Below are 13,040 nucleotides of genomic sequence, written 5' to 3'. Positions count from 1 at the left end.
GCCAGTTCTCACCATTCCACAAGGAGTTGATGGATTTTCCATTTACTGTGACACGTCTAAAAAAGGTTTGGGCGCAGTTTTGATGCATCATGGGAAAGTAATTGCTTATGCCTCGCGACAGCTGAAGGATTACGAGATCCGGTATCCTACACATGATCTAGAGCTTGCAGTTGTATTTATGCTTAAGATATGGCAACATTAGCTATACGGAGTCCATTGCGACATCTATCAGACCACAAAATGTTGAAGTATCTCTTCACTCAAAAAGAGTTGAACATGCGCCAAAGACGTTGGATGGAACTCCTGAACGACTACGACTTCGATTTGCATTATCACCCTTGTAAGGCCAATAAGGTAACAGATGCTCTGAGTCGTAAGTCTGTAGCGACCTTAGCAAGTTTGGTGGAAACGTCTCTCCATCTGAAAGATGATGTGCAATAGCTAGAGCTTCAACTAATCACAAGTAGGTTAGCCGCTCGTAGCGTACGTCCAATACTACTCGAGCAAATCAAAGATGGTCAGTACACAGGCGAATATCTACTTGGGAAGATGTTTGAAGCTCAAAACGGTAAAGAGGGTGACTTCAAGTTGGATGAGAACGAGGTTCTAAGGTGCAATGGAAAGGTTTGTGTGCTGCCCAATGAGGAAGTCCGGAAGCAGTTGATGGAAGAAGCTCACGGGACACCATATTCGGTACATCCAGGTGTGACAAAGATGTATCAAGACTTGAAAAAGGTGTATTGGTGACTAGGAATGAAGAAAGATGTAGCTGAGTTCGTTCAAAAGTGCCTAACTTGTGATTAAGTGAAGGCAGAGCACCAAAAGCCAGGTGGAATGCTGCAACCACTCGAGATTCCGCAGTGGAAGTGGGAGCAGATAATGATGGATTTTGTGTCAGGATTGCCAAAAACCACAGCAAGTCACGACTCAGTCTGGGGCATTGTTGATACATTGACCAAATCAGCTCATTTTCTACCCATCAAGACCACTCACACCGTGGATAAGCTTCCTGAACTCTATATAAAAGAGATTGTACATCTCCATGGGGTTCCTAGCTCGATTGTTTCTGACCGTGATGCTCGCTTCACATCCAGGTTCTGGAAGAGATTACAAGAGAACCTGGGAACTCGCCTGAAATTTAGTACTGCTTTTCACCCCCAAACCGATGGTCAAAGCGAACGAACGATCCAAGTGTTGGAAGATATGCTCCGAGCTTGTATGTTAGACTTCCAAGGCTCGTAGAGTCGTTAACTTCCGCTAGTTGATTTCTTGTACAACAAAAGATATCAAGCGACAATTGGTATAGCGCCGTATGAAGCTTTGTATGGGCGGAAGTGTCGCTCTCCAGTTCATTGGGATGAAGTTGGTGAGAGCAAGTTTACCAGACCTGAGATGCTAGAGCAGACCACAGAAGCGGTTAAGAAAATCCAACCTCGAATGAAAACGTCCCAGAGTCGTCAGAAGAACTACACTGACAGGCGTAGGAGGCCTCTAGAATTTGGGGCATGAGAGAAATTTTTTCTAAAAATCTCACCTATGCGAGGAGTGATGAGGTTTGAGAAGAGAGGAAAGCTCAGTCCGACGTATGTTGGACCTTTTGAGATCCTTGAGCGTGTAGGCAAGACCGCTTATCGCTTGGGGTTACCGCCGTCTATGTCCAACATCCACGATGTGTTTCACGTATCCATGTTACGAAAGTACGTGCTGACCCTTCGTATGTTCTACAAGAGCAAGAGGTTGAGATCTCTCCTGATGTTAGATATGAAGAGCCAGCCGTTGCGATTCTTGATCGCAAAGATAAAGTTTTGAGAAACAAGACCATTCATTTGGTCAAGGTGTTGTGGAAGAGACACGTTGTAGAAGAAGCTACCTAGGAGCTCGAGAGTGAGACGCAAAAGAAGTACCCTGCTCTGTTCTAAGTTTTGAGGACGAAACTCTTTTAAGGGGGTAGGGATTGTAAAGGACGGCTTCTGAATCTCTCGATTTATAATTTCACGTTTAATAAATGAGCTTCCGTTTGTTACAATTAAATTATTGAGTGAATTATGGACGTACAAGTTTATTGAGTTAATTTAAATTATTTTAAGGTAATGAAAAATCTCGGAATAAATAAAGGATTTATCGAGTTCGTCTCGAGTAATAAATTATTTTCCGAAGAAATATTCCGCAATTTAATTTAAGAAATAAATTCTCAAGGACGAGAATTATTTCCGAGAAACGTTAAATATATTTGAATTAATCGAGAACGAACGAGAAAATTCTCGGTTTGAATCATTTAATTAAAGGTTGATCGGTTATGGTTTTAGTTACAAACTTTTGTGACAAGGACGTGATTGTAAGGTTTTCTGGAGCAATTTGAAAATAAAACTTGGGTTCGGGGTTGATTTAAAAAGATGGAGACAAAAGGGTTTTAATGAATACATTTCTTTTTTTTTCCCTCTTCTCTTATCTTCTTCTCTCTTCTTCTTCATTCTTCACGTCAACTTCTTCCTCCCATCTTCTCCATGCGCGATTTCCTGCAAGAAGGAACAAAGAAAAAAAAAACAATTTCTACACTAACAGCAAAGCTAGAAGAAACTCGGCCATAACCATCTCACCTTCTCCTCCTTTCCCTCTTCTTCTTCCTCTCCTTTGTCGATCCGCCTCTCGCGCGACCCACAGCGAACGCGCGCGCGCTCCGGCTAGGAGAACGGCCGCCGCGAGCTCACCCAGGGCCACCGACCGAGGAAGGACACCGGGAATCAAGAGAGAGCGCGCCGAGGAAGTCCGTTCCACAGCAAGTGGGGTTAGAAATTCCTTCTCCGAAATCAATTTTAAAAATTAGGGTTGATGAAGTTATTTGTGGCTTTCTTCTCCTAGCTTGGTTTCGTGGTTTGGATATGGTTTTAAGCTCGTTTTGGTGCTTGTTTAAGTTGTCAATTGGTTTGATTTTGGATTTTTGATGAATTTTGTTCATGAAGTTGTTTTGGCCGATTTGATGGAATTGAGATTTTGGAGTTTGAATTCTTGAGGATTTCGGGTTTTTTGTGATATGTTGAAGTGAGTTGTTGCTGGAATTAGGAGGCTATGATAATTTTTGGAAAATTGGCGAGGTTTGGTTTGGATTGTGATTTTTGGCTGTGTAAATTGTCTTGGCCGTGTGATTTTTGGCTGGTAATTCCGAAATGATGTGTTGATGGTGTTTAGTTGTTTTCCGGAGTAAATTCTGAGCCTCAGAAATTGTCATGGATGAATTGATTTCTAAATTCTTGATGAAATTTTCACTGAATTTAGGTTGGCCGTGTGACTCGGGTTTGGCCTTGGCCTAGTTCTTCTATGGCCGTGAGTGTATGTGTGTGTGTGTGGTTGTGATGTTGTGTGAATTTGAAATTGATTTGAGACTTTTGATTTGAATTGGTGAATGTGATTTGAGGTTTGATATTTTGTCTCTTGTTCGGTTAGTTCGACTTTGGATTTGAATTTGGATTTTATGACAACTTTATGTGATTTATTGACAACTTTAAGGAATTCATGACAAGTTTGGAAACTTTGTGACAAGTTATATTTGTACTTGAGAGTTGTGTGGTTGGTTGTTCGATTTCGGATTCTAAGTTTCGAGTCGGGAGTTGGATGTTATGAATTGATCGCGATATTCGTTTTCTGAATTTCACAGCTCAGTCACAGATCAAGTCGAGACAAGCGAGAGCCGGTGGAACCGAATGCGTCGAAGCCGGAAAAGTAGAAAATTCAGAAATGGAATTGTAAAACTCGATCTCACTCGTGAGTCGTTTATCACTTTATAGCGTTAGACTCGAGTTATCTTTGATGATTTAGAATTGTATTGAGTAATCATTAATTATTTAATTAAGAGATGTTCGAGAATTTAATTTTTGGTTAATGAATTTAGAATCCTCGGTTTGTATGGTTTCGGATTATTTAATTATTTAAGACTCGTTAAAATAATGATTTGGATTTTATTTCGAACTCATTCTTTGGTAGAACTCGTATGAGTCTTAAATAAGTTTAATTTCCGAAAAACCGGGAAATAAGTGAATCAAATTCTCGAACCCCCGAACCGACTCGCAACGAACCTTGAACTCTTCAACATCTCACAAATCGAATAATTAATGAAGTTTCAACTTCGGGTTTTACTTCTCTCGACGCTTCAGGATGTGCTAACGCTTCAGGGCGTGCAGAGTCTCGAGAAGCGTGTAAAGCAAGGAAACTCCGGAAGTTAACAAATTTTCAGACGATCTATTCTGGGTAAGTGTGGGGACTTAAATCAACTACGTACCAAGGGAATAACTATGTTTACGTGCATTATTACGTGTTAGTAAACAAGAGTAGGAAAAACTTTAAAAACGAATAATCTCAAAGATTAAGGCTTCGGCCGCTTTTCCTGAAAACTTAGCTCGAGTTCGCTCGACAAGTTCAATCATAAGATTTGTGAAACCCAGCCTCTGCTACATGATATAATAATCTCTTAAGATCTGTTCTTGATCCGTTAGAACGTGGGAGACAGGAGAGCCGTGTTTAACTCTCGAATTCGAATCGAGGGTAGAAGTACCGAGAGTCATATCCCAAGTCTTCAGCTTAAAACACTAACGAGCATAAAAGGGAAATGAAATTTTTGCAGGGTTTATCCTGAGTCGCTCTCCTGTAAGTAGCATAGGTGTGTACTCTAAGTGCTGCAGAGTGCCCGAACTCTAAAGAATTGATGTGTCGATGGTACCAAAATGAAAAGAACCCTGACGGGCTATGAGGGCCTGGGGGATGGCGCTGAGTATTCATATCTTGGGGAGTCGACCAAGAGTCGTACCCGACCTTGTTGCCAGGCTATGAGGGTCTGAAGAATACACATTGACGGGCTATGTGGGACTGGGGGTTGCGCCGACGTCGAACGAAGTTGGTACCATAAGTGGATCCCAGACAGACGTTAAAACTCTTAGGCTGCCGGACGACTGCTGCTCGAAGTCAAAGGCTGGTCTCTTGTCGTTCGGAAGGTTATAGCGGGGGTTATGTGTAACCTAAGGACGACAAGTACTAGTTAGAGTATGCGCGGATTAGTCATGCTCTAGAACTTGCTAGATTTGCATCAATGCATTCTTATGTGCTTATTTGCACGTCACATGTTATCACATGACATTATTCGCTTTACTTTCTAAGTTAGACTCCCACTTACTGAGTCAATCGACTCATAGTTTCATGACCCTTGGTAATGTAGAGAAGGGCAAGGCGGCGATGTGAAGGACAGAACTGAGACGAAGACCGGACGTGTATCTCTTGACCTTTGGGCTAATGGGAACTCACCCGGGATCAAGCTCTTCTATAGTAATATATATATATTTTGTCGAACCCCTTCCGTACTCTACGCTCCTAAAACTATCTCATGTAATTATACGCAAAGCCAAGAACTGATATGTGTATGTAAAGAGTCGTTATGAGACTCAAAGATCGAATTGAGAAAGACGAAAAAATTTCTCCGAATTTTTCATATAACCACTTTTAATACTTATATATTATCGTATTATGTTTTATATATGTGTTATGTTTATTATGTTTATTTAATTATGTATATGTTATGTATGAGATATATTGTTATATTGATATTGTGATTTGTGACGTAATCCACCGTCGCGGTTCGTGAACCAACGACGAGAGGTCGCGGGTCGTGACACCTCTCACTTAAATTTTCAAAAGCAATAAATTTTGAACATAAGTGATATAGATATAGTTTTTAAAACATATTAAAAACGTATTTGATTTGGATGACAAAATATTTTCAAGTTTGAAAGTGAAAACAAATTTTCAAAATTCAAGCTAGTTTTTATAAAATCTCAGTTTTAAGTAAATATTCTAAAAATTAAAACTTTTCAATCTTACACATTAAGTTTATTATACTTGGAAAAACATTTTTTCTCAAGGAAAATTTTCCATTTGAGTTCTAAAACTCTCGGAATGGGATCTGGGATCCGGAATCCAAAATTTTCAGAAATCCTGGAATCCCGGACTGCAAGCACCTCGTAGTAAAATCACCGTAGATGGAGGCTCCGGTGTCCAATTTCGCTAATTCTAAATGACTAGGAAAGTAGACTCAGAAGCCTTTAATTTGGTTAAGAACTATTTAAATCCGAGTTCCGAGCAAAGAGATACACTCGTTTTACTGAGAGGTATTCTTAAGCTCAGCGAATTTTGGACAGAAATTCGGCCGAGGACAAAAATGCAAGAGATTTAAGTGTAACAAAATGTTTTATTGAGTTGTTAAGTCTTGTTGATGTGTTTTACTAACAAGGTAATAGTATATCACAAAAGAAAATAACAACAAACATCAAACAGGCGTGTAAATAAATAAAGCTAGCAAGACAATATTACTACTTCATGAAATTACCCGAAATTCTCAAACTTCTCAAAACACGATTTTGATTATGAAAAAATAAAATACTTTTAGAACTAATTCTAATGTGTTTTCATATCATCCCAATAGTGTAGAAAATCAACATGCATTTTAATTTAAAGGCTCGAGCAATAAATTAAAAAAAAATATAAAAAAAAACAATTCTAGCAAATTCATTACCGGAGTAAATTACATGCACATGCTTAAACTTTGACTATACCATTTTTTGGAGTAGATCTAGGATTAAGAATAATTTATCGCTTCTAGTAAGCGGCAGAACATAAAAAAAATACTTTAAAACATGTAAAACGATTTTACTACCTAGAGAAAGTACATGAACATGTAATTTAAAATTAATAACTATAAGGAGTTTTAACTCGGTACCAACCTTGTTAAAAGCTTGAGCGTTGAGAAGCATTTGGAAAGGTTGAATCGCTCGTCTCCCCACTTAGCTTGTCTCCTTACATTTTCTTGAATCTGAGTAACCACGATAGTTTCTACCACTAGAGTCTTCGAGTTTATAAATGATTTAGTGTGTGGGCACTATTAAACACTATGACTCAAGAACTAGTCTTAGAGCCAAAGAACTAATACAAAAGCTATGTCTAATGAGGACCTATGTGCCATAACAAAAGAGCAAGAAGAAGAGAGAGAGCGAGGGGGATCGGCCAAGCTAGAGAGAGAAGCTCTCAATCTCAAAAACTTGTTTCAACATTGTGAATGAGGTGTGATATTTATATGAGAATGGATTGTCTTGAAGAGGTAGTTTCCTCTTTTCTATTGAATATCACATATTCATGAGAAAAAATAATTATTTCCCATTTCTATCATAATAATACCAAGGCTGAAAATTTGTTTCCTTTTCCTCTAGTTGGTCGTCCATACTATAGCTTGGTGCTATAAATTTGTTTCCTCTTTTCCTTTTGGCAAGTATCTTCATACATCAATGCAAAATATAATTTCCTCTTTTCTATTGATAGAGGCCACGGAAAGTTTTCCTCTAGAACAAGCTTCTAGATGCTTCTTTATTTGTTCATGACAATACAAGAAAAGTCCATGTAGAATTTTCACATAAAATTCCATAAAATGAAATTCAATCCTTAAGGCCGAAAACCCAATGTTGGCCGTGTGGATAAATTTACATTCAGAGATGCACTCCTTCCACCTATCATCAGAGACACAACCTTGGTATTGGTATCAGAAAATTCATTTCGTTTGGAACGTTAGACATAGCGTTCACAAAGAAGACTTGCTGAAACGATGTGATCTTTCATCATCACGGTGTTGTGTCAATGTTGGAGGCCTAAGACTCAAAATACTTTTAGTATTCTAATTTTCCTAGAATTATACATTAATCTACGTGATGTTGGAATAGATCTAGGATTAAGAAAAGATTTATCGCTTCTAGCAAGTGGCGGAATATAAAAAATTTCTTTAACACTCATAAAACGTTTTTACTACATAGAAAAAGTGCATGAACATATAATTTAAAATTTAAAAATTACATTTAGTTTTTACGGGGTACCAACCTTGAATGGAGCTTGAATGTTGAGAAGCCTTACGAAGGTTGAAACGCTGGTCTCCCCACGCAGCTCGCCTCTCGCACCAGTCTTCTTGAACCTGTGAGCAACCACGAAAGTTTCTACCACTAGAGTCGTTGAGTGTGGTTAGGATTTAGTGTGTGGGCACTTTTAAACACTATGACTCAAGAACAAGTCTTTGAGCCAAAGAGCTAAAACAAAACGCTAGGTCTAATGAGGACCTAGGTACCAAAACAAAAAGGACAAGAAGAGATAGAGAGAGAGAGAGAGAGAGAGAGAGAGAGAGAGAGAGAGAGAGAGAGGGTGGGCGGCTAACAAGGTTAGAGAGAGAAGCTCTCAATCTCTAAAATTGTGTTTGTGAATTGTGAATGAGGTTGGGTATTTATAGGAGGAGGGTTACCTTCAAAATGTAGTTTCCTCTTTACTATTGAATATCACATATTCATGAGCAAATATTTGCTTCCCCTTCTTCCTCTTGGGCGTGCAAGCTAGTGCATTCAAGTCCTTGGATTTGTTTCCTCATTTGTTTTCTCCCTCTTTGTTGCCGCCCATGTGTATTGCATCTAGAAGCAATTTATTTCCTCTTTTTCTTTTGGCAAGTATCTCCATACATTAATGCACAAAATAAACTCTATTTCTCTCTATGATCGTGCACGAATTCAAGGCTTCTAGTGTTAGGAATATTGCCCACTTGAAGATAATGAATAAATGATTACTAAATTCGATAATAAGATAACTTTATTAGCATTATATGATTAGTGGGTTGAGTTCTAAACAATTAGAATCAATAACAACTATCTTCCATAGCCTCCGTATCTAACTGAGTCACGTGATGGGCACCTGAGTTCGGGCGGTGAGCTAAAACATGGTCGATGACTGATATACGCCTGGAAAGCTATATCTAAAGTCATATATGTGGAACACATAGGTGAAGGCTGATCACTATGTGGGAGCATTCTACACTTGTGGTAAGTGTACGACTTGGACAGGTCTTGGTGTAGATGTGTCGTTTAAGGACCGTTACGACACACTAACCGAGGTCACTATGATGGTCACAGTGAGACTTGATCTAAATCCTGAAGTGATCATGGACACTGGGTTATGTTACTGGGCTCTTTGACTCATTCGCTAAAAGGATATTCATGCTAATCACAACTTATGTCTTGAGAGTTTTCTCAGAGCATGATTCGAGTGGGAAGTGATTTACAGATACGGAATCCAGCCTTCCTGAAAGAAGGTTAATGTTCACTCACCTAAGAGTTGATTCCAGAACCGATAGATTGCTAGCACTTTCGAAGTAAGTAACGTTCGAAAGAATCTTTCGCTGGGGAAGCAACAATGCTTAGGGCTGATATGTATCAAGAGAAATATAACGGAAAAATTGACTTCTCTTGACACGGGTTGAACCTGGAGGATCTTGATTCAGAACTGACTATATCAGTGGACACTCGTCACGATGAGTAAATATAATTCTAGTATAAAGGAGAGTTCAGTCTTGGCTTACAAGGTGGAGTATTTGACCAAGATTAGACGAATCGATGGACAAAAGAGAAATGACTATTTCGTCTTTTTCATCGGATTTGTTAAGCTCCTATTACTAGGTCCATAGTCCCCGATTCGGGTCTGATAAAGGCGGATAAGAACTTTCTTATAATAATGTTTATCATTATTAATCTCACTTGCTGTAATTGTGATTGACAGCATTAATTCTGGAAAACGGGTATTCGCAGACTTAAATAAATATTTATGGTAGAATTGTTTATTTATTGTTTGATCAAGTAAATAAACAATTATTAATTATTTGTTTATTGTTGGACCAAGTAAATAAATAATTAATTGGGTTTTAAGCAATTGGGCCTTGCACAAAATATGAAAGTCGGATTTAGGGTTTTGGCACTAGGGTTGGCGCAAATCCCCTTGGCCGTGTGCCTAAAAACCGATTTTTATAATATTGGTATTTACCAATATTTTCTCTTTAGTTGTTTAAATAAAGGAGAGAGAATAATATAAGATATTTTCCTATATTTTCTCCGTATTTAAAGGAGAGTATTTAGGAGAATATTTAGGAGAAAATTTAGGAGAATAATATATTCTCCTTTATTATCTCACTAAATAAATTATTCTCTATTTAAATATCCCATAGATATTGATCTGATGGATGAGAGAAAAAGTAGGATTCACTTGTTGAGATCCAAGGGCCTAGATTAAATCCTCTAGTGTGAACACAATAAAAGGAAATAAAATATTCTGGAAGATTCCATGAATATCTCCTTTAACTACTATAAATAGGGGTTCATGAGAAGGCAAAAATAAGCAATTATTTGAAGCAATTTTTGGTGAAAATTTCGTGCTCTCTAGCCTACCTTGGCCGAGCACTTCACTTCTCTTCCCCTCGGAAAATTCGTTTCCATTCTTAGTTAAATAAGAGCGAGATCTCGAAACACCTAGTTTCGTGATCTAGTGAGATAAAGACTGTGCCCACTCATCTTTCTTATTCGCCTCGGAGATTACGTTTCGGAAGACTAAGGTGTCATCCTCGAGTCCTTCATCAAGACGTTCAAGACGAAGACGGATTGTGAAAGCTTTCAGTACGTGAGCCAAAAACTGTAAGTATTCGTTTTCGCTCTATATCGGTTGCTTGACTTATATGCTCTCGTGAATTAAATTAATTAAACATAACTAGATCTTGTTAATTATAACCATAATTTAATTAGCTTATGATCAACGTAATTAATTATTTTTCCGCATTAATATGGTTATATGGTGGAATCATCTCAAAAGAGGCGCGTCGGAGCGATCGTTCGTGTCCGATGCGCGCTCGATCCACCAACAAGTGGTATCAGAGCTAGATGTTATGATTAATTAATCGATTCGTTCTTGTAATTAATTTAAATATGGTTTGAATGAAATTATATGTGGATGTGAATTTCATGCAATTCAATATATGATATGTGAATTGTGATTCGTGGTTTGATCGTAGAATATTTGATTCTCGCTTTTCTAGATTTTTTGTAAACCCGAAATTCAAAGGGTATAGGTTTTATGTAATTATTATTATTATTGTTGTAATCCGATGGTGCGACGTTCTTGATCACGACGATCGGCGAGAGACGGATACAAAACGAAGAAGCATGACGGACGAAGAAAGCCTCCACGACTACGCCACAAGAAAACTTGTCACAAAATTTTGTGACAAGTTTCGGCCGTCCTCTTCGTGCCGGGCCGCGCCCTCGTGGCGGCGGCGGTCCGGTGCAGCCTCAAGTCTAATCTTGACCTAGGTCAAGATTAGAGGATTCGTCCGGGCCTCAGCCCGGAAACCCTAGTGGGCCCACGGGCCCACTCATTAAAAAAAAAATTTACCGAAAAAAAAAATTAAGTTTTTTAAATGTTTTATTTAAATAATTGTATGGGCTGAGCCCTAATGATTTTTTATTTAAAACATTACAAAATAAATGATTATGATATCGATTTATTTTAAATGGGACATTGGAATGTGCCCTTACTTAATTAATTTTTTCGATAAAAAATTAGAAAAATTAAATAATTTGATATTGATTTATTTTTCTAAGGGACATAAGAATGGGCCCAATTGAATCCATGGGCCAATATGATTGGGCTCATCTTGATTTACTTTATAGAATCAAATAGGAAACGATCAATCCGAATCAAACCATTCTTGCATGCTCTTGCTTGTTTATTTAATTACTATGTCATGCTTGTATGCTATAACTTAGATCATGTATCGTATGTTAATGGTTGTCATGGGCTTTCATTCATTAAAATTGTCTAATTGGATTAGGATAGTTAATTAATGAATGAGTTGAACGTATCGGAGAGCTCTGTCACCAAGCCGATAAGAGGCTAAGCTGAGAGGTACTTAAGAAGACCTAGTGTCTCAACTTCTCTACTGGGAGCTTTTCCGTGATGGAATACTTTTAGGATAATCAAGACTAGATGTCACGAATTCCTAATCACTAAGCTATATCGAAACATCTGTTTTTAAGGGTAGCTTAGAAACACTCGAGTTTTTAATATGACTTAGTTAACTCGAGTGGATCACCTAGATTAAAGTTAATGCTAGGAAAATTAAAATACTGAAAGTATATTGAGTCGTAGGTCTCCAACATTGACACAACACCGTGAGGATGAAAGATCCCCTCGTGACCGGCGGTTTTCTAAACATGGTGGTCAGTTCCATTCGGAAGGGCTTTTCTGATTCCAATACCAAGGTTGTGTCTCTGACGATAGGTGGGAGGGTTGATCTCTGCGTGTACTAGTTACGCTAGTGCGTATGAGCTAGATTTCTTTCACTGAAATGTTGGGTTGACTCATGCATGAACCAACCGGTGGTTGCTCATGTGGCCAAAGATTCCTATAAAATTGGTAGTTAGTGAGCATAGTTATGAAGGTGCATGTACTATGATTGCTCACTAATCTGAGATGGTTCTCATTTTCACTAGGTGCACTCCGTTACGTCACCAGAGTGAAACGGACTGTGGCTATTAGTCGAATTACCTTGGAATATAAAAACTGGGTTCTTTTGTTTAGTATTTTATCCCGTGCATGTTTGCATTATAGTTTTTATTTCCTAAATTATATTGATAGTTGTTTCTTTTCATATTGCCAATAAATGTGCCTTTTATGTTTTTAGTAATCATGTCAAACCCTATTATGGCCCTGTTGTCGAAAGACGTCCTGACTAGAGATAACTTCCCTAAGTGGAAGTCGAATCTCAACATTGTGCTTGTGAGTGAAAGCATTCGCTTTATCCTCACTGAAGACAGACCTCCTCTTCCTGCTCATGGTGCCTCCAAGAACTTGAGGGAGGACTATGACAAGTGGACTACTGCCAATAACAAGGCGGTGGCCTACATGCTCGCAAGCATATCTGATGCGTTGCGAACTAAGATGGAAGGGAAGGAGACCGCTGTGGAGATCCTTGACTCGTTGCAACAAATGTTTGGGATGCAAAGCGAGCAAGCCCGCATTGAGCTCACCCGTAAGTGCACTAGCACTAGGATGACTGCGGGAACTCCGGTGAGGGATCATGTCATGAAGATGACTAACTACTTCACCGAAGCTGAACTCCATGGGGCACAGATGGATGAGGTTACTCAGGTGGGAAT

General features: G+C 38.6%; 1 protein-coding gene across 1 annotated transcript; it reads left to right on the top strand.

The window, feature by feature from the left end:
• The first annotated feature begins 294 nt into the window (after nt 1–294).
• Nucleotides 295–1,509, top strand: LOC149404051 (uncharacterized). The gene is made up of 4 exons (XM_089607372.1): nt 295–354; nt 442–693; nt 811–1,216; nt 1,307–1,509. Exons 1-4 carry the CDS (start codon nt 295–297, stop codon nt 1,507–1,509), a joined length of 921 nt encoding a protein of 306 aa, XP_089463498.1.
• The last annotated feature ends 11,531 nt before the right edge of the window (nt 1,510–13,040 follow it).

Source organism: Urtica dioica, chromosome 2, assembly GCF_054948205.1.
Source record: "Urtica dioica subsp. dioica isolate 48M chromosome 2, U.dioica_male_clone48M_v1_H2, whole genome shotgun sequence".
Lineage (NCBI taxonomy): Eukaryota > Viridiplantae > Streptophyta > Magnoliopsida > Rosales > Urticaceae > Urtica > Urtica dioica.
This window is presented reverse-complemented; position numbering and strand designations above follow the sequence as displayed.

Coding starts and splice junctions, on each gene's coding strand:
- LOC149404051 (XM_089607372.1), top strand. CDS start 295: ATGGAACTCCTGAACGACTACGACTTCGATTTGCATTATCACCCTTGT. Junction 694..810: donor CTCACGGGACACCATATTCG/GTACATCCAGGT, acceptor GATTAAGTGAAG/GCAGAGCACCAAAAGCCAGG. Junction 1,217..1,306: donor GGAAGATATGCTCCGAGCTT/GTATGTTAGACT, acceptor CAATTGGTATAG/CGCCGTATGAAGCTTTGTAT.